This window comes from Zalophus californianus, chromosome 1, assembly GCF_009762305.2.
Source record: "Zalophus californianus isolate mZalCal1 chromosome 1, mZalCal1.pri.v2, whole genome shotgun sequence".
Taxonomy (NCBI): Eukaryota; Metazoa; Chordata; class Mammalia; order Carnivora; family Otariidae; genus Zalophus; species Zalophus californianus.
Window position 1 is genome coordinate 17,091,123 of NC_045595.1, and position 25,070 is coordinate 17,116,192.

At 41.7% G+C, this 25,070-nt stretch overlaps 1 protein-coding gene across 3 annotated transcripts in view; it reads right to left on the minus strand.

The window, feature by feature from the left end:
• SMARCC1 (SWI/SNF related, matrix associated, actin dependent regulator of chromatin subfamily c member 1) overlaps positions 1–25,070 on the minus strand; it is a 174,828-nt gene that overhangs the window by 26,833 nt on the left and 122,925 nt on the right. For 2 of the 3 annotated variants that reach the window (XM_027584620.2, XM_027584622.2), the window contains exons 22-25: positions 21,133–21,188; positions 18,709–18,823; positions 17,715–17,869; positions 1,418–1,552 (exon numbers count right to left, since the gene is read on the minus strand). In XM_027584620.2, coding sequence (XP_027440421.1) covers positions 1,418–1,552; positions 17,715–17,869; positions 18,709–18,823; positions 21,133–21,188 — 461 coding nt within the window. The remainder of the gene's footprint in view (positions 1–1,417; positions 1,553–17,714; positions 17,870–18,708; positions 18,824–21,132; positions 21,189–25,070) is intronic. The other variant, XM_027584621.2, reaches the window with a different exon arrangement.

The following is a 25,070-nucleotide window of genomic DNA, read 5'->3' on the forward strand; positions in this document are numbered from 1 at the left end:
GAGGGAAGCCTGCATGGGGCATGTTGTGGCTAGTACACAGAGGGCGATGGAGAGGAGACTGGGGTGGCCAGCAGCTCCCAGGGCAGGAGAGGGCCAGTGATGGCAGACATGCTTACAAGGTCAGGGAACTGGGGGTGGGATGGGGAAGGATGTGGGTAGAGAGCTACTGAAGCAGTCTTGCTGTCCTCCAGGGCCAGAATGCCAACCGAGTGGCAGAGCTGGTCTCAGGACAGAATGAAAATGGGCTGTTTGTGTGATAGTTACTGGGCTACCCATCCTGAGGAATCTGCCAGAGGATGTGACTGGACTGACCACCAAGAAATAGCTAAATAAATACAAAAAGGTCCTTAAAATTAGAACTCCTCTGGGATAATTTAAGGTTCTACCACTTAGATACCAGTATCTCATATATAGATAAAACAGCCAAAATAATCAGAGAGCACAAGTCCTAACTAAATCCTCAAATTTAGTCCATTGCTTAGAAAGTTACCAATTCCTGGGGCGCCTGAGTGGCTTAGTTGGTTAAGTGTCTGCCCTTGGCTTGGGTCATGGTCCCAGGGTCCTGGGATCGAGCCCCACATCGGGCTCCCTGCTCAGTGGGGAGCCTGCTTCTCCCTCTCCCTCTGTCCCTACCCTCTGCTTGTGCTCTCTCTCTCAAATAAATAAAACCTTAAAAAAAAAAAAGTTACCAATCTCTCTTCTAGTAAACTCATTAAAACAAACTTCCCCAAAAATTACCTTGAATGATCAACTGTTCCCCTGCCTCTGTGTTTCTTACTTTTCATTGCTTCCTTCCTCAGTTTTGGCCTTCTTCATAATTCTCTTGACCCTGTTTGGGCCACATCCTTCTCTCACAAGTGTCTGTCCCAACCCGTGCCGCTTAGGAGCTCAGAAAGGGCCTAGCTCCACCTGCCCTCCACCGTGCAGGGAAGGGGAGGAAGACTGAGTCCAAGGTTGGACCAGAGGAGGGTTTGGTTAAAAGGGGTCAGAGAAACAAGGCTCCTAACTCAAGAGAAGATTAACTCCTACTTTCTGATATTTGTATTGAAGAAGACAGGAAATAAAGAAAATTCTTGAATCAGACAATGGATCTATATGAATTCTACTTTAGTGGTAACAAGTAGGATATAAAAGAAGTCTAAGATCTAACTTTTGTAGAAGGAAGAATTTTATACCATCATGCATCTGGAAAGCTGAGTGGTGTAAACTTGGAAGTTTAAATCATTAGTTTTAGAATGAGAACAGAGTTCCTTCTGTTTAACATCAATGACTGATAATCCCTTTGAAAGGTCAAAGCAAACAGAGTAGAAAGGACCAACAGAGTAGGCTACCATTCATTTTATCTGACTTGTAGTTTATCAACGGTGGTCAGCATTTAATGGTTAGAAAGCCACCATAAACATCCCTTTATACTTACAGCCTCCTTCTCTCTGTCCATGATAGTTTCCAGTTCCTCAAAATGTCGAAGTTTGATCTCCAATTTCTTCATTTGTGTCTCAACCAAGAGGGCCACCAGAGACTTGATCTTTCTCTCCTCCACAGCAGCCAGATGCTAAGTGTAAAAGATCATTCAAATTATTTAGGTAAACATTTGTTTAAAATAGAGCAACAAGGGGCACCCGGGTGGCTCAGTCGTTAAGAGTCTGCCTTCGGCTCGGGTCATGATCCCGGGGTCCTGGGATCAAGCCCTGCATCGGGCTCCCTGCTCCGCAGGAAGCCTGCCTCTTCCTCTCCCACTCCCCCTGCTTGTGTTCCCTCTCTCACTGTGTCTCTCTCTGCCAAATAAATAAATAAAATCTTGGGCACCTGGGTGGCTAAGTCATTAAGTGTCTGCCTTCGGCTCAGGTCATGATCCCAGGGTCCTGGGATCGAGCCCCGCATCGGGCTCCCTGCTCAGCGGGAAGCCTGCTTCTCCCTCTCCCACTCCCCCTGCTTGTGTTCCCTCTCTCATTGTATCTCTCTCTGCCAAATAAATAAAATCTTTGAAAAACTAAATAAATAAAAAAGAGCAACAAAATGCTTAAGTTGCTATTCAAAGTAGGGATTACAGAATTAAGAATGGTGCCCTAGATGCCTCCTTTGTATGTCTCTGCCAAACATTTACTTCCATTTAAAATAACTGTTGCTGAATTTCTGGTCCTTATAGGTATAAATAACCCTTTTAAAGGGTTAAAAAAAAAAAACCCCACAAAACCCTCCCATGGTAAACTACTCCTCTCAAAAAGAGCCCACCAGGAAGGGGCAGTTTAATCAGGACCCTGGCAAAGAGGACACAAGTAACCTGGGGTACACCTCCCCATCTGCCACCCACTTAACCCGCACCCTCACCCCTCTACTCTATGCCTCCCCTCACTATACTTCCATCCTCAGGAACTGTCCAGGTTCAGCTAAGCAGTGGCGTCCCCCCACACCCAACATTCAGATGTAAAGCCTCTGCTTTCTCTCTAGTGAGTGGCACTGGCTGTGGAAAGGAGGGGGTGAACAATATTCCACCTCTACGTTTGAGGATAGGATCTGGAGCAAGAGAAACAAATATAGTACAGGACAAGGAGTTATTCTGGAAGAATGTGCTACTCGCCTGCCACAGGATGATGAGCCCTATTCACACTTCTTGCCTACTCAGCAGCACACAGAGGAAGGTACCACATTACACAGAGAAGATGAAAGGCCCGTATTTCACCGTGACTACCTGTACCTGGCCAGGGGTCAATCCCACTTTCCCCGGACACCATCCAAGAGCTGCGCCAACAAACTCCCAACACCATTCTGCATTCACTTTTGTTATATCTGCTGAATTTATATACTCATCTTTCTTCCACACAAGTGAGAAGTAACATGGAGCAGCTGTCTTACTGATCTCTGTTTCAGAGAGAATCTAGAAGGAGCTAACACGCAAGAGACATTTAACATAGGTTTTGGGGAGCTAACTTAATAGACAACACTTAAATGAGAGTCTTATTTTTCACTCTTTTATAGTTAGAAATACAGTTTTATACCATAGAGATCCATCTATAGGAAGATGCAGAAGTATAAGCAAAAGGTGACAATGAGCAGGTTTTATGAACGAATCTACAGTTGTTCATGAAGTGTTTGCCTCCCTAATCACATTTTGAGCTATAGATCAAGTTTAAATAAAGATTACATGATCCTGGGGCGCCTGGGTAGCTCAGTTGGTTAAGCGACTGCCTTCGGCTCAGGTCATGATCCTGGAGTCCCGGGATCAAGTCCCACATCGGGCTCCCTGCTCAGCAGGGAGTCTGCTTCTCCCTCTGACCCTCTTCCCTCTCGTGTGCTCTCTGTCTCTCATTCTCAAATAAATAAATAAAATCTTAAAAAAGAAAAAAGATTACATGATCCTAAGCCTGCTATCATTGTATAGTGTTATGCAATTTGTATTTCTGAACAAGAAATGCAGCACAACATAAAATCAGAAGTTTATAAGGACGCATCACACAAGAAATGGGTCTCCCTTCACATGTTACCGTCTTGCCACCAGTAACCCCACCCTCGGAGAAGACTCATGTTATCAGTTCCCAGATCTATTTCTAAGAGAATAGAACCTGTATAACTCTGATGGCTTTGGCAGAAAATGTTCTATTTTTTTTAGAATTATACAGGCAGTTGGGAACATCCCCATGTACTACTACACCAACACACCAAACTATTTCCTCTCAAAACTGAAGATCAAGAGTTTTGAAACAGAAAGGACCACCAAGTAACAAGAAAATAAAAACTGAAAAAATACACAGCAAGGGACAACTCTGGAAATTTAAGACCATGAAACAGTGAAATCCTACAGCAGTTTCCAGACAAAGAAATAAAAAAGTAGATTACAAACAAAAATTCAGACTGCAACAGACTTTTCTCACAAACAAAACTAGGTTTATGAAAACAATGGTAAAATACCTTCCAATTCCGAGGGATAACACATTTCAATTTAGAATTTCAAGTACATCAAGTTAAATGAATTAAGGGTAGGCATAGGGTAAAGACATATCTGAAATCAAGGACTCAAAAAGTTTACTTCCGGGGCTCCTGGGTGGCTCAGTTGGTTAAGCACCTGCCTTTGGCTCAGGTCATGATTTCAGGGTCCTGGGATGGAGCCCTGAGTTGGGCTCCCTGCTCAGCAGAGATTGTGCTTCTCCCTCTCCCTCTGCCCCTCTTCCCTGCTTGTGCTCTCTCTCTCAAATAAATAAAATCTTAAAAAAAAAAAAGTTTAATTCCTACACCTGTTACTGAAGGATATAGTCCAGTTAATTTAGTGTAAAACCAGAAAAAGGCAAAGACATGAGATCAAGAAGTCACAGACTCAACCTAAGAAAGAAGCCCTAAGTCCATAGGGGGTCACCAACAGGCCAAAAGTAAATAGGAATGAATGAAACAAGACTGGCAAGGTGTTGAAAACCAAAGCTGGTGGTGGATACACAGAGAGTCATTATACAATTCTATTTCTGTATATATTCTAAGAGTTCTATAATAAAGTTTAAAAGGTGGTGGTGGGTGAGGCAATAGCTGATGCCATGACAACTGGATATCCAAAGGCAAAACAATGAATCTGGACCCTATCTCATATCATATATAAAAATTAACTCAGCAGGTCAAAGATCTAAAGCTAAGAGCTAACATTAAAAAAGTTCTGAGAAGAGGAACACCTGGGTGGCTCAGTTGGTTAAGCATCTGACTCTTGGTTTCACCTTAGGTCATAATCTCAGGGTCATGAGATCAAGCCCCGCACTGGGCTCTGTGCTAAGCATGGAACCTGCTTAAGATTCATTCCCTCCTTCTGCCTCTCCCACTCGTGTGCTCCCTCTCTAGGGGGAAAAAAAAAAATTCTGAGAAGAAAAAAACAGGAGTAAATCTAAATGATCTTGGGGGTGAAGTAAAAGATTTCTTAGATGTGACACCAAAAGCCTAAGTGACAAAAGGGAAGATTAAGAGGTTGAACTTCATCAAAATGAAAAACATCTCTGCTTCAAAAGACCCCATCAAGAAGGTGAGAACACAGCTCACACACTGTGAGAAAATATTTGCAAATCATATGTGTGATGAGAGATTTGTGTCCAGTGTATAACGAAGAACTGTTGCAACTCATGGCTCTGGATGAAGTGATGCTGGCAGAGATGTGGGGGGACTTCAAATACAAGCTGGTCACCATCTCAGACACATGGGAAATTTTGAAGATGCAGAGTCGGGTTCAAGGAAAGACAGAAATTCCTGTAAACTCCCTTTTGAAGTGATAAAGACTCCTTCAAAATCCCAATCATAAGTTCTGCAGAGTCACAGCCAAGGATCAGGGGTGGTCCTGGAGGAGAAGGACCAAACTGCCATCTAGCTTCACCTCTGCCCTCACCCTTTCTCAGGTTTGTCAACACCACAAAAGAAGGCTGAATCGTATAGATGGACTACATCATCACCTGGGGCATCTAAGTTTTATGTATATATAATACTTTTTTCTTCCTATTCAGAGAATCTAAATTTTTATACATATCTGGCATTTAATCAAAACAGCAGATCCACAGATGGCACAGACATTGGACTTAGCAGGCAAGAACATTAAAATATGTTAAAATCACTCACTATGTATAAGAAAATGTAGGAAAATATGGATAAAAAGAGAATTTCAATATATTTAGAATTTATATAAGGATCAATATACACCTGATTGAAATTATGATTAAAATACATTATAACTGAAATAGTAACTCCAAGATTAGGTTTAAAAGCAGATTTGCCTAATGAACTGAAAGATATAGAAAATACTCAAACTGTATCAGAGAGAAAAAAAAAACAAAAAACAAAAAAAAGAAAACCCCGCAACCAAGCACAAGAGACATGAGAAACAGGCAAAAGGCATAACATTTCTGTAGATGGCATCACAGAAGCGGACAGAAAATGAGGTAGAAGCAACACAGAGGACACTTGGAGAACAAGAGTTTGAGCTGTGTAAGCCCACTTATACGTGTCTTTTCTCTTCCTTATGATTTTCTTAACATTTTCTTTTCTCTAGCCTACTTTATTTAAGAATACAGTATATGATATATATGTAATGTACAACATATGTCTTAACTGTTTATATTATCAATAAGTCTTCTGGTGATCAGCAGGCTATTAGTTCAGTTTTTGAGGAGGTGAAGTTATAGGCTGGTTTTCGACTGTGGGGAGGGTTGGTGCCTCTAACCCCTGCGTTGTTCAAGTGTGAACTGTATTCAACAAGGTAATGGGTGACAATGTCCGAAAACAGATGAAACAGATCAATGTTTCAAGCTTAGCAAAACCCAAGGAGAGAAAATGCAACAACAAAAATCTTAACAAGGTACACTACAGAGTACTAAAACCAAAAAGATAATCTGAAAAGTATCCAAAAAGGGGAGGGGGGCACAGCATCCTTAATCACCTCCAATGGCACAATAAGGCTTACAGTTGGTTTACTAATAGTTACAGTGGACAATGGAATGGGACTTTTTTTAAATACTGAAAGAAAATAACCGCCAACCTTGAATTCTGTACCCACTGAAAATATACTTCAAACAGGAAGGTGAAATCAAGACCTTTTAAGAGAAACAACAGAGAAGTCATTGCCAGTAGGCCTGCACAGAAAGAAGTTCTCAAGAGTTCTTGGAACAGGAGGAAAGTAACCTATTTCATCAAAGAAAACACTGCAGTGGAGAAAGGAAGTGAGAAGCAGTGGACAAGGAAAAGCAGTAAGGTTCTCCCATTACTGAAGAAGTGGTAAGAACACTTGGGATTAAACTGCAACAACTCAAGGATGCATCCTAAAATCACTACAAACAACACTGAAAGCATAACAAAAGTCTATGGAATTAACAAGATCATAAAGGAGAAAACAGAATAAGAAATAATAGACTACTTAAAAATAAGACGTTACCATTGGAGGAAACTGGTGAACAGTCCACAGGATTGTTCTGTGATATCAAGTTCTGCAACTTCTGTGAACTATAGTTATTTTATTTTTTTATTTTTTTTTTAAGATTTTATTTATTTATTCATGAGAGAGAGAGAGGCAGAGGGAGAAGCAGGCTCCCCGCTGAGCAGGGAGTCCGATGCGGGGCTCGATCCCAGGACCCCGGGATCATGACCTGAGCCGAAGGCAGACGCTTAACCATCTGAGCCACCCAGGCACCCTATAGTTATTTTATTTTTTTAAAAGATTTTATTTATTTGAGAGAGCGAGCAAGTGAGCATGAGCATGGGGGAGGAGCAGAGGGAGAAGCAGATTCCCCACTAAGCAGAAGCCCTATGTAGGGCTAAATCCAAAGACCCCAGGATCATAACCTGAGCTGAAGTCAGACGTTTAACCCATTGAGCCAAACCATAGTTATTTCCAAACAAAAAGTGGGAAGAAAAAAAAAAGCCTCTTTAAGGCTACACAACTATCAGGTGGCAGAAAAGGGATTAAAAACCTGGCTAAAGACTCTTCAATGTGACATACACGGTCTGAGGCAGGAGAGGTCCTGAACAGTGGCTGTCTCGGCAAACGTTATGTGCTACTTTATGCATCAAGTGTGGTTTAATTACCTGAGAATTTAAACTGGACCAGTGTTAGCCATTAATCAGATATATTTAGAATGTTCTTTAACAGTTTCCTGTGTACTCGCTTTGTCGCCTTTTACACTAAGAGTTTTCTGCCAAGCCAACCCCTGTGGATCACTTCTCTCTTGATACGTGACATCACACAGAGGTTCATAAAAGGCAGGAAAGGGCAGGCTAGAGGGCTTACTGCCTGCACAGAAATACCTTGGAGATAATGGAGGTTCAGTTTGAGACCACCCAATAAATCAAGTATCAAAACAAAGCAAGTCAAATCAATTTTTTGATTTCCCCAGTTCATATAAAAGTTATGTTTAGGGGCGCCTGGGTGGCTCAGTCGTTAGGCGTCTGCCTTCAGCTCAGGTTACGATCCCAGAGTCCTGGGATCGAGCCCCACATTGGGCTCCCTGCCCCGCAGGAAGCCTGCTTCTCCCTCTCCCACTCCCACCGCTCGTGTTCCCTCTCTCGCTGTGTCTCTCTGTCAAATAAATAAATAAATAAAATCTTTAAAATAAAGAAGTAAAAGTTATGTTTATACTATACTGTAAAGTCTATTAAGTATGCAATAGCATTATGCTTCAAAAAATGTATATAGCTTAGTTAAAAAATACTTCGTGGCTAAAAAATACTAACCACCACCTGAGCTTTCAGCAAGCGGTAATCACTGGTCACATATCACTGTAAGAAATTCAATAATGAAAAAGTTTGAAATATTCCAAGAATCACCAAAATGTGATACAGAGATGCGAAGTAAGCAAATGCACTGCTTTTGCAGTGACAGACTGAAAAATGGCACTGACAGACTTGATCAACTCAGGATTGCCACCAACCTTCAATCTGTAAAAGAACTGCAGGATCTGTGAAGCTCCATAAAACGAGGTATGCCTGTGTAACCATGGCCTAGAAGTTACCCTGCCTCTCTGTGCTGTTTCCTCATCTAGGACCCCGGAAAACAACTGCACCCACATGAGGTGGTGGTGAGGAGACACACAACGTAAGGAGAACAGTGCCTAGGACACAGTGGGTGACTGGTACTTGTGACCTAACAGTGTTGTGGCCCTGGGAGCTCTTTTTTGTTGGAAGACCCTCCTCCACCTGCCCTGGACCACTTCCAACATGTCTTTTATTTATTGTTATTTTTTAAAGATTTTATTTATTTATTTGACAGAGAGAGACATCAAGAGAGGGAACACCAGCAGGGGGAGAGGGAGAAGCAGGCTTCCTGTGGAGCAGGGAGCCCGATACAGGGCTCGATCCCAGGACTCTGGGATCATGACCTGAGCTGAATGCAAATGCTTAATGACTGAGCCACCCAGGCGCCCCCCCAACATGTCTTTTAAAACTCAGCATCAGGCATCACTTCCTCGGGGCAGCTTCCCTGCGTCATGGCTCCCACAGCCTCCACGATGATACTTACTGTGCTGTATTTTATCCATTCACCTGACTTGCACTACCCAGGGCCAAGGCCTGGGGAAGCCCCATGTTTTGCATGCTTGGCAACTTAAGAGAGAGAGGCAACAAGGAGATGAGGTGGAGAGTAGACAGAACAGGGAGAAGTGGCAGCCTTTATCAAAAGTCTAGAATTCACCCGTGCTCAAGGTTAGCAAAACCACCAAAAATCTCTACAAATGAACATGGGCGCTTTGTGGAGTGAAATATGAAAAACCCGTGGCCTTCAAACTGAAGAAACAAATTTGAGTAAAAGACTAAGGGAAAGAAAAAACAAAAATTTCAATCTCTAAATTCTATGGCAGTTTATTTACGGATTTATAGAATTATTCAGTCTGACCTCTAGTTAAAGAAAAAATTTTAATAGGTATCAAAATTACCCCATATCAAGTATAAAAACTGTTCACTGGTGAGCTTGATAACATTTGGATTTTGAGTGGAAACCAGAGAAAAGAATTAATGTTCCACATCAAATTTGGCTTTTTCATATTTTGGGCTTTAATAATAATGTTTATTTATATATTAGCTCTGATTTTCTTTATACAATTATTAAAACCAAATGACTGCACCTTCTCCTCTGCTCCATCTTGCAATCTTTATTTGTAAGAGGAGAAATCCAACAGATTTCTCTGAAAGAAACGGCCTGGTCCTTTGCATTGCCTCACTTTCTGAATTTTGCTGACTGCATCCTAATGAATGTATTAACATGCCATTTCTTGATCTCCTGCATTTCTAGATCTAGGGGAAGAGCCTCCTTTTTTATTTGACTTCTATGACTACCCTTATTTTTACTGGTACAAGCTTTTGCACCTGGGAGAAGGCAAGAAAGTAGTATGCTTCACAGAACACCATATGTCCTGTTATCAAGACTCTAAGAAATTATGCTACTTTAGGGGCACCTGGGTGGCTCAATCGTAAGCATCTGCCTTTGGCTCAGGTCATCATCCCAGGGTCGTGGGAATAAGCCCCGCATCAGGCTCCCTGCTCGGCGGGAAGCCTGCTTCTCCCTCTCCCACTCTCCCTGCTTGTGTTCCCTCTCTCACTGTGTTGTGTGTGTGTGTGTCTCTCTCTGTCAAATAAATAAATAAATAAAATCTTTAAAAAAAAATTATGCTACTTTACAGATTTGGTGACATACACATACTAAGTCAATGCAGTAAAAGAGACACAAAGTCTTATTAGAAGTAAATTCTGGAGGAAATTCCAAAACCTTCACAGGGCCTTGAAATGATTATATAAATGTTAGGAAGCACTGGACAAAAGTTAATGGATCCAAATACAACTCGTGTCTGCTTTAAAAAAAAAATCTGAGAAGGTAAAAGTGAGAGTTAACTCTTGAAATTCATTACTGGACTAAGGGGGAATACTGGGTTTTATTAAGCACTTATGACATTCTAGGTATCATGCTGTATTTTCATGCTACTTCTTTTACTTCTAAGAATAACCTGCTGGAAAAGAATTCTTTATATACAGAAAGAAACTGAAGCTTAGAAAAGTTAATAATCTCACCAAGGGTCAGTTAACTAGGAACTGAACTCCTTTCTGAAGGGCACGTAGAAAAAAAACTGGCCAGTAAGGTGACCCATGGAGACAGGGAGGAGTTAACTGTATTAGATGTTTCCTTCCTTCTTCTGTTATTTTTTGGTTCTTCAAAATTAGAAACTTAAATCACAAACATACTGAGAAAACAAAAACAACAACAAAAAAAGGTACTTTTTTTTTTTGAGCTAGCTGTTGGGTTTTTAATTGTAAAATGTTTAAAAACATTTTGATTAGAATGGAGAATTTTATCAGATTATGTCTCTGTATTGGGTGGGAGCAGCCAGACTCCCAAGTCCGCAGATCTGGGTTTTGGTCTTGGTTCTACAACTAGTCACCTAACTTTGGGCTTCTCATTACCTTCTGTGGGTTTGTTTCCACATCTAAGAGATGAAAGAGTTCAAGAAACTCAAAAATCATCTGCGACATTACGGAGGAAAGATCTTTGTTGTGAGGGATTAAATATCTACTAAAGCAGTAATCCATCCATAACATAACTTGTGTAAAAATCAAATATGCAAAAGTAGACTAAATTTATGTATTGTGTATTTAAGAGTTTCATTCCAATATACATTATATGAAATTGTATATAATCCCTAATTAGATCTCACTTGATACTGACTCCTTAAGGTTACATTTCCAGCATTTTATACATGTTCTTTAGTTTGTTTTTGGTTTTTTTTTTCCTTCACAACTAACTGTAAATCCTAATGGGTCAACCAAAATGTGAGGTTCAAGATTAGTGGGTTGACTGTGAGTTCCTAAGAGGCAGGCACCATCCATATCTCTTTGGTACCAAATAAACCTACTACTGTAGTAGAGTCCAGCACATAATGCACATTCAGATACTGGTTTAATGAATCATCAAAATATGGCACTTTCCAGCTTATAGAATATTTTTTAATACTTAATTTGATTCTTATAATAATAATCTTGTCAGAAAGGCAGATCAGAAAGGACTTCTGATTCAAACAAAATGATACACACTCAGAAAATTTATTTTAGTTGCCTCAGGTTAAGAGACGAGTAAATGGCATAGCTGGAATTAAAAATTCAAATTTGAAATCCAATGGCCTTTTACAGTTATCTACAAATGTCTATTTAGAACTGATATTTTAGTGGATACTTTCCTGAGGAATTCTTAGAAGGGACTTGTGGTAGATTAAAGATGGCCACAAAGTCACTGGCCTTCTTTCCATGGAGAGAAGGGTCTATAATCCCTCCTCTGGAATCAAGACAGGCTCTCTAATTGCCTTGCCCAAGAGAAAAGAGTGGTGCCATTTTCCAGCTTCCGGCTTGGGAACTTCATGTTCTGATCCTTGGAACGTTCCTTCTGGGAGTCCCCACCTGCCACGTAGTAAGTATGTTCCAGAGACCACAGGGAGAGACCATGAGACTGTATGAGGAGGGGACAGGGTCAAGCCACCCTTGCCAAGGATCAGGACTTGAAGGGATCTGTCTCAGACACTCCAGACGAACCTACCCATGAGGTGAATACCACTACAACTCAACAAATAACCCCGTGGAGCAGAACTGCCCCCAGGTGTTTAGGGCTCAAATTCTGTACAATCATGAGATATAATAAAATGGCTGTTTGGTTTCTTTTTTCTAACTGCTAAGTCTTGCTTTGGGAAGAGAAATTTGGTATCTGGAAATGGGGTGCTGTTTTATCAAAAAAGATCCAATGGCTTTGGATCATGAAGTGGGCGCAGGCTGAAAGGACCTCAAGAAAACCACTGGCGAGAGCTTTGAGACAGAGAGGGAGAACTTACTGGAGGTCGGAGAGAAGTCAATCTTTATTCTATTAACAACACTGTCACTTCTAGTGATGTGGACAGGAAGGGTCATTAACGAACTTGTGGATCTGGCTGAAGTGATTTCCAGGCAAAACATAAACGTCCTTTAGGTATTTTATTACAAGCAGCCAGAAGAGAAAGGAACCAAAGAAGGAACTATTCAGTTTCCAGGCCATCATTATTGGAGTCAGAAATCTCCTAGACAACTGAGAGCAAACAGAGCAGGATTTGAAGAAAGAACGGTTTCTCATCTCTAGTTGCTACCAGCAAGGATTTAAAACTAGAAAATGGCTTCAGGACAAAGATAAAATCCAGAGCACTACCAGTTAATCGTGACCTCAGAGTAAACAGCTCAAGGTGTGGCTGTAAGAGCTTCTAAACCAAGTGCATGGTATGATTTCTAAGAATTATAAGGGTATGCCTGTCTCTTAGACCCTCTCAAGAGATGGGAGGATCTCTAAGTATCTTTAGAACATGTCTCCTATATTCTATATTACCATAAACTAATGTTTTCATTCAAGTTTGGAGTTTTCAATCAGCCATGATTTCTTCCCCTCCTGCCTCCCCCCCACCTCCTTCACACTCTTCTTTCCTTCTGGGACTCTTACTGCAGGTAAAGAGGGCCCCTTAGCACCAAACAGGGCTGCTTTTTTAAAGGAAAAGGAAAATGACTCAGAAGGCGGAATCCAAAGCCCAGAAGGCCAAGTCAAAAGCTGCAGAGAATAAGTCACAGGGGGCAGGACCGGCCCCTGGTGAAGAAAGACACTGGAAATGCGCACCTGACTAGATTTCAAAGTTGCTATGAACCACAAGTGCTCTCTTGGTGCCTCCCATTTTCACTCTTCTTGAATGTGAGAGTGCAGTTTTTCTCCACACGTCCTACCACTGTTATGTCAGTTCTCAAATTCTTCCAACTGAGAAGACCAAGATGCAAGGAGCTGTACCTGAAAGACCATTCCTAAGGGAGCTTCATCTGTACCTGGATTTGATTTAGAGAAGACCTGAGACCCCCAGCCTTAGCCTGACATCATAAACATGAAACAATGGAATCTTTACTTTTCAACTGGGAGAAATGTAGGTAATTTGTGACCAGAGGGCAGACTGTGGGGTTAGGGTGGCACGCCTTCCATCTAGAGGTGTGGTCGATGATCCCCGCACCTTGAATCTGGATAGAACTTTTGAATGGGAGAGGTGGGTTGAGGTCATACAGTGCCAGGTTGGGGGCCCAAGCCATAAGACACTGGCAGGTTCCCATTCTCATTGTTCAGGACACTCTACTCGTAAAGTTATAAGCCTCCACGTAAAAAGTCCAACTACTGTGATACCATCCTAATATGAAGAAGCCCAAGATGACTCTGTAGATGAGCTGTGTGGGGACGGTGATGCCAGCCAGTCCCCCATGGTACAGCCACCCAGGTCCCCCCTCACAGCCCAGCCAATGCCACACAGAGCAGGACTTTTCCAGCTAAGTCGGCCTGAGCTTCTAACTCACAACAATGGTGAAATACAATAAAGTGATGATGTTCTTAAGCTGCCAGGTTTTGTGGTGGTTACACAGCCATGGGGAACTGGGGCAAGAGCACTGCTGATGCTCAGGTTGGGGAATCCTGAAGGTCTGGCTGCAGTGATGACCAGGACCTTCCCAAGAAGGGCTGGAGGGAGCGCCCGTGTATTCACATACTGGCTTTATGGAACTTAAGAATGATGGAGTCAGGGAGCATGCCACGGATGCATGCTAGATGAAGAACAACCACAAAAAGATTAATGATAACAAAGAGGTAACTTGGTTGTAACAGAGTTAAGGTGAACTCTACACAACTAAGCATGGATTTCGACTAGTAGAACAAGGGTAGATTCTGTTCAGTCATTTAAGGATGAAAGTGAATATAGCTAACTGTGGGCAAAATGGTCAAATAGGTCAATTTCTCCTTCTGTCTTCTCTCAGCAGTATCAAGTAAAAAGATGGTTTCAATGATCAATGCATATAGCGTCAATCCATTTCTGTCAATACTTAATCTGGTAAAGCCTAAGGACTACAACGTACAATGAAAAATTTCCTATCTCAAGAAAGAATTTCAGGCAAAAGGGAGCAAGTAAGAGGTATCATTGAGGGGCAAGAAAGAATCTTCCTGTTACTCCAGAACCAACACCCAGTAACCATGAAGACAAAACTACTTTAGCCATTTCAAGGTACATGGACATGGGATGGTGACAGAATCAATCTGAAAGAAATGTCTGTGGTCTTAAGAAAATGTAATCTCTGCTATCTTGGAAGAACTGAATCATCCTGCTGCTGAAAAAATATATACTTTAGTTGGGGGGGGGGGGGTTCTGCTTTATTCCAGCAATAGTTCTGGACTCTTCCTTCCAGCTAAACCTAAGCACCCAGATGGAAGGGATACAGAGCACCCAACCAATGGTGCTCCTTCTCACACCCACACACCACTCTTCAGGTGGGTCAATTCACAGCTTGTCAGTAGGTGCAACGAAAAAACGGATGTGCTACTGAAGAGTCCCTCATATGGCAAGGAAGGGGAAAAGCCAGAAAGCATGCCCACCCTCCCTGCGGGTTGTGGAGCTAGATTCAGAACCTATAATTACCACTCCATGTCAGTGTGACAAACAATTAAAATGTATCAAGGAAAACTCTTAATAACAAAGCTGTTTATAGATACAGAAGAACAAAAAGAGAATAAGAGAAAACTTGGATTGGCTAGATAAGCTGTACTAATTACAGTAATTTCAATGAATTCCTTACCCTTAATTCCCATGTAGCACACAAATGATTATGTGTGCTGTGAAATGCATGACACCCAGCTGTAAGTGGCACTCAACAGTTCACGCGTGCCAAGTCATGCATCACACACATGTGTATCACTCACAGATCTGTGGAAAGGCAGCTGTCATGAGAATAATGATCTAAGTTCCCAGTTATCAGAAATAAGACTGAGTGAGCATGAGGGAGTAAAAATTCAGTGACCTGGAAGGAAAATGTTCTTTGGACTCTTCTAAACCTTGTACGGAGTATGGAAGGACCAGAGCAACTGATCCATAAAAGCAGTTTTTCTACAGTAAAGGAATCAAACAGCTGTTGCAAGGTGGTCAGGAGTGCACAATACACAAACTTTTGTGTCCAAAGCTGCACATCTTAACAGCTATGAGGCCACCATGTTTTCATCCGCCATGAAAACATCATGAAGCATCTGTAAAATGTTTTACGGAGTCTACCGTTTTAGTTCCTGCTCTGGCAACCTACAATGAAGCAGGCACGGTGGCAGAGGGAGAAGAAACAATGGGAGGGCAAGGGAGAGAAACAACTCTGTGAGAGGGAAGTGGGTCCAGAGCAGCCCAGCCGTAGACGTCACAGTGGGTTCTGTCTGGGAGAACTGCAAGAGACAGTTCAGGTCGGACAGGCAGGAAATGACGCCTGAGAACCGAGAAGGGTCCTGAGCAGGAAAACTCGTGAATTGCACACTAAAGAGTTTGAAATTTTCGCCTGAGTTAGGGAGCTTATTTAAGAAAGTATCATGTTCCTGTTTGTATTTTTAAAGATTTTTCTGCATACTGTATGATTCCATTTATATGAAGTCAAAAAAGCAGAAAGTAATCCATGGCATTAAGAGGCTAGCAACCATTCTTGGGGGGAGGGGCACAGTAACTGGAAGGGAATATGAGGAAGCTTCTGGAAGGCTGGGAATGTTATGTTGCTTGATGTGGGTGTTGTCTGTGAGCCCATAGGTGGGCTCAGTCTGTGAAAAATTCCCTAGCTGTAGACGTATATTCAATAGACTTATTCAAGTATGAGTTATACTTCAATAAAAAAAAAATGAAAAAGATTCCTCTGGCTGAAAACACAGAATGGGCTGAAAGAGACAGGCAACAGATGATGGGAAGCCAGCCCAAGGGAGTAGTGAAGGGGCTGGGCATCACCAGGGGCACTAACACAACCAGGAAGGATTTGGTGGCTTAGCAGCCGTGGAAAGTGAAAGAAAGAGAGGAGAGAGAGAGGACCCCAGGCTGTGGGTTGAAGACTGGGGGGATGGTATGCTGTCTGCTGATAAAAGTCACAAAGGACAGAAGCCCTCCTGGCCTCCAGTTCATTTGTGAAACAGGCCCAAGGCGGCCCTTAAGGTCCCTGGTGACAGTCTGAACAATGAGAACTCAGCTCAGAGACAATGAGGTGCCAGAGTCCAACCTGGCAGAAGGAAGAGAGGCTCCAAAAACTACTTCTGATGAAGGAGCAAAACCAAATGGACTTGAAACCACCGTCAAACTGGTATCCACGTAAGTACTCACTCTGTCAAGAGTCCCCAGAGGTAGGGGAAGGTAGAGGAGAGAGACTACCTAATACTGCAGTTAAATCACCATGAAGATCAGGAGGCATCTTGGGAAGAGACTGGGAAGTCTGAACATGCAGGACCTCCAGCTACTGTAACAGGAACCAGCAGCTGGGGTAGCCGCCTGGAGGGACTGGCAACATCCCCCCTCCTCACGGGCGGCACCTATGCCCGATGGTGGGCACTCAGAACGGAGGTCTCGTGGTTTGAACTGGGTCATCTGTGGGTCTGTTATAAATCATGCATCACAGATTAAACACTTGGAGAAGTAGTCTGCAGCAGCTGTACAGTCTGTGGGTATTAAAGACCATGAAAGAATATCTTGACCAATAGATTAAGAACAGCTCAAGATAAAACGATTAGGTATGTTCCAGTAAATACTGCTCAGAACATGGGAATCCACGATGGAAGGAAACTACTTCGGAGGGTAGGATGGAGAAGAGGTGAAAAGGTGTTTTTTAAAACTTCACATACTCATGCCTGGAAGGCTTTAAAATGCTAAATTAACACAAAGTGGGGAAAATAACATTCTCCTTTCTTCTTAAATATGCCATGAAGCCAATACTAGGTTATAAATAGAGAAAACCACCCCCAGAAAAGCTGGCAAATTCAAGAAGAAAAAGAGTTATTTTAGGTCCCCCCTCTCCTTTCAGTCTGTAAGAGAAGGGTGAAGTATTTATACAAGGAAACAGATTTTTGTCTTAAAGATCACAAACATTTCAATCGAGCAGAAACTGGAATAGTCCGAGACAAGTTATGCAGGCCAACACGAGGGACTTTTAAGTTCTGTGCCCCACCCCCCCCGCAGTGTCCACACGCCAAGAGCCAAGTGCAGAGCGGAACAAGGAATGCCTGGAAGGCAGCCCCCCCACCCCCGACCAGATCTGCGACTCACACCCCCGCCCCTCCTCCTGCCTGCAAATTCTTAACCTAGAAATGCCGGTCAAGCAGTCATCTCCTGTTGGGTACTACCGTTCCCAGTAACGGAAAACAAGGCGACCATTCACAGCTGAAGGGAGCCTGGCAAGGGCTGTGAGCGGCAAACCTTGGCTTTGGTTGCAGCTGAGGCGAGAGCAGCTGCGGCAGCCGTGGCCACATTTCCTTCGGAAATTTCGTGTTCTACTTTCTTCTTCCCAAGATCGCTTTCTCTTTCTTTACAAGTATCAGTGAGTTCCTTGTTCTCTTCAGTTTCCTTTTCTTCTGAAAGAAATCAGAAAGCTTTATTACCAGTGTGCCCAGCCTCAATAAGCCACCATACTTCTCACCTCCGCCACATGACAAACTAGGACTGAGGTTACAAAGAGATCTCAGTGCCACCGCCTTCTTAAGATTTGTGCAGAATCATTCCATGCATGTAAGTGCGCCTCTATCTGAGATGGATTTTCTGAATAGTACACTTTGTCTCCCCTTCATTTCTCCAAGCTCTCTGTGTAGTTCCCGAAGAGACAAAGGGAACTAAGCCCGAAGACCAACAAGATCAGTCAATGCAATGCTCCTGGAAACCCTGGGATCTGCGGGAAATCAGAAGCTGAGAGCTAAGCACTTCCACAAGCCACTGACTCGGAGACCAAAATGGCACGTCTGCGTGGTGACTTCAGTCACACAGAACAACTTGTCTGTCTACATGCTACTGACACAAGGCAGCCCCTAGCATTAGCACTGGTGCCTCGGAGCAAAATAAAACTCAAACTCTAACGTACATTTACTGTTACATTAAGAAACAAACCCAAAACGAGTAAGGTAATATTTCTGTATAATTAAACTGCCCCCACTTCTCCAATGTTTTTTAGTTTTACATAATAAAGTCTAAAGAGGGGACGCCTGGGTGGCTGTCGGTTAAGCATCCAACTCTTAATTTTGGCTCACGTCATGATCTCGGGGTCATGAGATCAAGTCCCACGTCAGGCTCCGTGCTCAATGGGGAGTCTGCTTGAGATTCTCTCCTTCTTTCTCTGCCCCTCCTCCAGCTCTTTCGCTCTCTCTCAAATAAATAAAATCTTTTAAAAATAAACGAAGTCTAAAGAGTTTCTTTGAATTACCTGATTTGGTATCCTCACTAACTTCACTGTCCTGCTCCTTCTCACTATTTTTTTCATTTTCTCCGTCTTGTGCTTTATCCCCTTCGTCTGTTTCATTTTCCCCTTTGTTTTCTGCCTGAAAGGGGTACAAAAGAAGAGAAAAGAAGAGTGAGCAAAAACAGTCTTTCTACAAGTGACATTGCCTTAGAGTAACAAAAGCCTCTACTATTTTTGTCAGGAAATGAACTAGGTTCAGAAGGGCCTTGGAGAGAAGAGCTGAAAAAGAAATTAATAAATTCAAAGAAATATCTTTCACTTCCTCAACACCTGAGTGCTCACATGTCAATACACCTCCAAAACACACAGTCCCTACCCTCTCTGTGCCCTCTGCTATAAAGCCAGGGTCACAATGTCCAAAGGATGTCATGCAAATTCATATATATTACTTACTGGTTAAACAGAGAAAGGCTTCATAAATGAACAAATGAATGATCGACTACCTGTCCAAAAGGACCAAGAGCATTTAAACTGGACATGATCAACAGAGAAGCAAGATGGAATGCTGCCAAAATAAAAAAGCTGACAAAGCCCTTTAATATAGTCATTTGCTAATGGTTTTTGGGAAGAGTCACAATAGGGCATCAGTGATTATGCTCTGGGGACCAAAAACTTCAATTCCTCTGGTTAGAATTTGGTTTCATTTATGGATTTCGAAATCCCTGTGACCTCGGACAAATCATGTAACACTGTCTATAAAATGAAGAGATTATCATTGACTTGATGAGACTGTTTAGGAACCAGATGAATTCATAAATGCACAAATCTAAAGTACAAAGCATAATATTTAGAACAGTGTAAGAACGATTTTACCTCATCCTCATCTAATTACAATTTTAAAACACATGGCAATCAAGACCTTAAATCCCAGCTTGTATATGTTCACTCAAATAGTGAATGAATGCTCATCATGTGCTAATCTTATCTTTTCACTGAAGTATAACTGACACACAAGTTTTATTAGATTCAGGTGTACCACATAACAATTTGATAATTCTATACATTACACAATGCTGTGATAAAGCTAGTTACTGTCACCATACATTATTACAGTATTGACCATATTCCCTATGCTGTCAACCCTGTGACTTATTTATTTTATAATGGGAAATCTGTACCTTAATCCTCCTTCACCTACTCTGCCCATCTCTCTAACCCCTTTCCCGTCTGGCAATCACCAGTTTCCTCTCTGTATTTATGGGTCTACTTCTGTTTTGTTGTGAATGGCAAGATTTCATTCTTTTTTATGGCTGAGTAATATTCCTGTGTGTGTAAGATACACACCACTTCTTCTTTAACTATTCATCTATCAATGGACCTTTGTGTTGCTTCCATGTCTTGGCTATTATAAATAATGCAGTGAACACAGGGGTGTACATATCTTTTTGAATTAGTGTTTTCATTTTCTTGGGATAAACACCCAGTAGTGGAATTGCTGGATCAAATGGTAGGTTCTATTTTTAACTTTCAGAGGAAGTTCCACAGTTTTCCAGAGTGCCTGCACCAATTTACATTCCCATCAACAGTACACGAGGGTTCGTTTTCCCCACATTGTTGCCAACACTTGCTGTCTTTTTGATATTGGCCTTTCTGATTGGTGTGAGGGGATATCTCATTGTGGTTTTGATTTGTGTTTCCCTGATGATGAGTGATACTGAGCATCTTTTCATGTGTCTGCTGGCCATCTGGATGTCTTCTTTGGAAAAATGTCTATTCAGGTCCTCTGCCCATTTTTAAATCACGTGCCCCTGATCTCGAAGACACTGTAAAGTCCTGTTCTGCCTTACTCACCAGGCATTCCGAGCCTCTCTGAGTAAGAGGGCGGGTCACAGACACAGGGGGCACTGTGATGGTGCCTTCTGCACACAGGCTTTAGTGTCCCTCCTCCAATGCTGGTCGGATCTTTGATTCCCTGTCCTCCACTTCAATTTCAATTGTTATTGCGCTACCTGCTCTTTAAAACCGACCTCAAACATCATCTTCTTATTAAGACCTGCCTGATTATTTTCCTGCTGGCAGTTAACTCTCCTACAAAATCCCTTAATATTCTATAATTCTCTTCTGGCACAAGTACAGGACCAAGCCCTGTAATTCAATATTCATAAAAACCACAATTTTGTATTCATTTTCCCAACTGTGCCTGAAAGGGATATAAAAGAGGAGGCCGGGGAATAGATAAATCTTCCCAGAATGAAGAGTGAAAAATGTCATATGTTATGTTTTGTGAGAATTACACCTTAAACCAGCAAAGTCCAATGGCTGAAAGAATCATTTGTAATCCCCTGAGAGGGATCAAAGGTCAAAATAAACCCAAACCGTTATGCTCTGAAAGGCATGCTCTCTCTGTGTCTTTCCTGTGGTAGGAGAATTCAAACAGACAGACTTCACCTTTTCAGGCTGTTGACCATCAGTATCTGTTTCCATTTTTTCCTCTTCAGCCCCTTCTACGAGCAAAAGAATAAGAACAAGTAACACAAATATGGAACAAAGGTAAAAGCTACCATACACCTTTGATGCTTGAAACACAAGTACGCACAATAATATGGATGAGTCTCCCAACTGTAAGGCTGACATAAGAAGTCTAGCATAAAACACAGACTTTATGATTATATGAATTTCAAAGTTCAAAAACAGATGCAAGTAATCAATGGTGTTAGAAATCAGGACAGCGGTTAACCAGGGAAGGGGTGGGCAGACAGAAAATGGTTCAGGGGAGGGGGGGCCTGAGGTGCTGGTAATGATCTTTTTCTTGATCTTGGGGCTGCTTACATCAGTGTGTTTAATTTGTGAAAATGCATGGAGCTGCACACTGAGGGTTTTTACTGTTCTGCATGTATAAAAATAAATACCTCAAAAAAATTTTAAGTACAAAAAAGCAAAAAAAGAACCCCAAATAATTTATTACTATTTAACCAATGCTTAATGAGGATGTATTTGGAGTATTTTGCGTCGGGTACTGGAGAAATAATGCTGAGCTAGATATTCACTGAACCTCCAGAACATCACATTCTGGCTGGAGAAGACACAAAGGGACAAGTCCATCACAGATGTGCATGCAGGAGACGCTGTGAGCAGCACAGAGGGCATGACTGTTTCAGTGGGGGAAGAATAAATGGTTACAGCCATGCAGACATGGCTGGGGCTGGGGGTGTGTAGTACAAGTATAGAGAAGGACATTTCAAGGGAAGAGACAGAAAGACTCAAGGGTGTGGGGAAAACATGAGTCCTTGGTGATGACTAGGAAAGGGGGAGGGGGACAGATGGGAAAGATCAGAAGGAGGGACATAATGCTGGTAAGGGCCTCAGGAGGAAGAGCCCTGAATGTGGTACTAAGGGAGTCTTAACTACATATATATATAACTTAACTATATATAAGCTTAATTATATGCTTAACTATATGTAGCTAAGAAGTTAATGAGGATTTCAAAAACAAAGAACACAATCAGATAAATATTTTTGGTTTTAGAATTTTATACAGAAACAAATATTTTACACATAATGAGGGTTTGCCGTGGTTTTAAATAAAAACGTTCAAATACCCTACAGCTTTAATTTGAATATTATCCTCTTGTAAATAACAAGACTAGTAGCATTTATCCTCAATGAGAATACTTAAAACATATTTAAACAAACAGTTTAAACTAATCATGTTAAAGTTATTGAATAGGAAAATCCCTCTTGCTCTAATTCTTGCAGATGGAAGCAAACCTCGCTTTCAGAATTCTGACTGACCAGGAGCTCCAGGGGGCATGATAGTTTGGGATATCACGAATCTCACATAAGGTAGAAGATTACTACCTTCCAAAAAATCCCAAAAGACTAGAGTGCCAGGAGTGGGGCCAGAGTGTGGAAGTAGCGGAGCCAGGGTCTATATTTGGGATCCTGTACCTGGATAGAGTATTTGGAACGTTGGAGGGGTAGGGTCACACCCAGACATATTTGCTTTGAGTAGCTCAGCATCAGGAAGCTCAGCCCTGGACTAGCCAGGTCCAGGGCAGGGAAAGGAAGCCTGGGATTCTACAGAGCCGGCCGGGGGGATGGCCAAACGGGATCTCAAGCCAGTGGCAACCCCTGGCTATTAAGAGAAACAAAATCCTCTGCAGACAGTTTCTCTAATCCCAGTTGTAGCTGTCCAAGTAATGAGCTCACAAAGAGCAAAACACCAAGAAAGGAAGCCACTAACACTGAGCAGAACCATCAATCGACAGTGTCAGCACTCAAGATTGCCAAGATGAGATCTGCCAGATCCCAAATCTAGCACAGCCATCGATCTAACAGATAATTAAAAGAGAGAATAATAAAGATCTCCAATCAACAAGAGAATATTAGAGATGTGCAGAGATTTTTTTTTTTTAAAAACCCAAAGATCAAAAAATTTTCTAGAAATAAAGTCAAGGGAAACAGATTACACCAGGTAAAAAGAAAAGCACAAAGCTATAAAACACCTCTAAAGAAATGATCCACACAGAGAGCACGAAAATGGGAAATACAAAAGCATAGAAGATAAGCCAGGCAAAAGCAAACCCAAGGAACGGTGGCATTTTCATAGTACTATTACTTAATAAAGGCATCAAGAATAGCGCATTATTAGAAATGGAGGGTGACAATGTAATGAAGAAAAGGTTTAATTCACCAGAAAATTTTAATTTTTCATACTTTTAGGAACCTAATAAAAGAGTGTCAAACTATACAATGCAAAAGCTGACAGAATGGCAGGCCAGAGATAAAAATGTGCCTCACAGTGGGGATGTGAATATACTTTACTCAATTAAGATCAACAGTGGATGTAAATGCAGCAAGATGGTTCTATGCCCACCAATCAGAGAATATATACGTATTTAATTTCAAGCTCACACGTTACACATTAAAAAATATTGGTCACAAATTAAGTCGAAGAGCAAATTTTAACAAATTTCAAAAAGTCAGTGACATACAGCCCAAGGTTTCTCACCATAATGCAATGAAATTAGAAGTTAGAAGTTTAAAATATAAATTTCTCTGTGCTTAGAAATGTAATTTTGGGAGTCAGTAAAAATAGCACAAAGAGGGAAAGGGAAACGTAAAGCCTTCTTGAACTTACATCAGAAAAGTAAAAAAAAGCTTGATGTTTACACGCTCTATATTCTTGAGAAGAAGCAGAAAAAGAATAACAGAATATAGAAGGTACAGAGAAAAGCATAACAAGGATAAAAATCAAAGAAAAATAAAAAGCAAAAATACGACAGAGTTAAAACATACAACAGAGAGACTCAATATACCCCAAAGTTGGTTCTCTGAAATAATAAAGTCGATAAATTGATGTGAAAAATCAAGAAACGTGGGGCGCCTGGGTGGCTCAGTCGTTAAGCGTCTGCCTTCGGCTCAGGTCATGATCCCAGGGTCCTGGGATCGAGCCCTACATCGGGCTCCCTGCTCAGCAGGAAGCCTGCTTCTCCCTCTCCCACTCCCCCTGCTTGTGTTCCCTCTCGCTATCTCTCTTTCTCTGTCAAATAAATAAATAAAATCTTTAAAAAAAAACATTTATGAGTCTATAACTTTATAGACTTATTTGATCATACCCATGAAGTATCTGATAAGGCTCAGTATCTTTCATGACAAGCTCCTGGAAAACCAAGGATACAAGGGAACTTCCTGAGCCCCCAGAAGACTGTTATCAATAATCATACAACAAATGTCATCCTTCCTGGAGACATGCCTACAGTATCTCCTCCAAAATCAAGAGCACGACATGGGTAACAGTATTACCATGTCCCTTTAATGCTGCCAGAGTGGTTGTACCCCAAAGTAGTCAATTAAGAAAATGAAGCAAGCAGTTTGATTGTAGAGAATAAAACTGTATACCTGAAAGAATCTGCCAAAAAGTTACTAGAAATAATCACAGGGCAAGGTGGTTAGCTATACAATTAACATACAGAAACAACCACTTTCCCCATGTTAAAAACCAATTCTAGATAAAGACCCGTGAAAAAAACAAAACTTGAATATTTCAAACACAACACAAAAAGTGCTAATCATAAAGGACTAACTTCACTCTATTATTTTTTTTTAAAAGATATTTATTTATTTGAGGGAGCGAGAATGAGAGATGGAGAGAGAGCACATGAGAGCGGGGAGGATCCGAGGGAGAAGGAGACTCCCCGCTGAGCAGGGAGCCCGATGCGGGACTCGATCCCGGGACTCCAGGATCATGACCTGAGCCGAAATCAAGAGAGTCGGTCACTTAATGGACTGGGCCACCCAGGAGCCCCAATTTCACTCTTAAAATCAAGGACTTCTTTTCATTAGAAGATGCCCAAAAGAAAGAACAAGTAACCAAACAGGAGAAA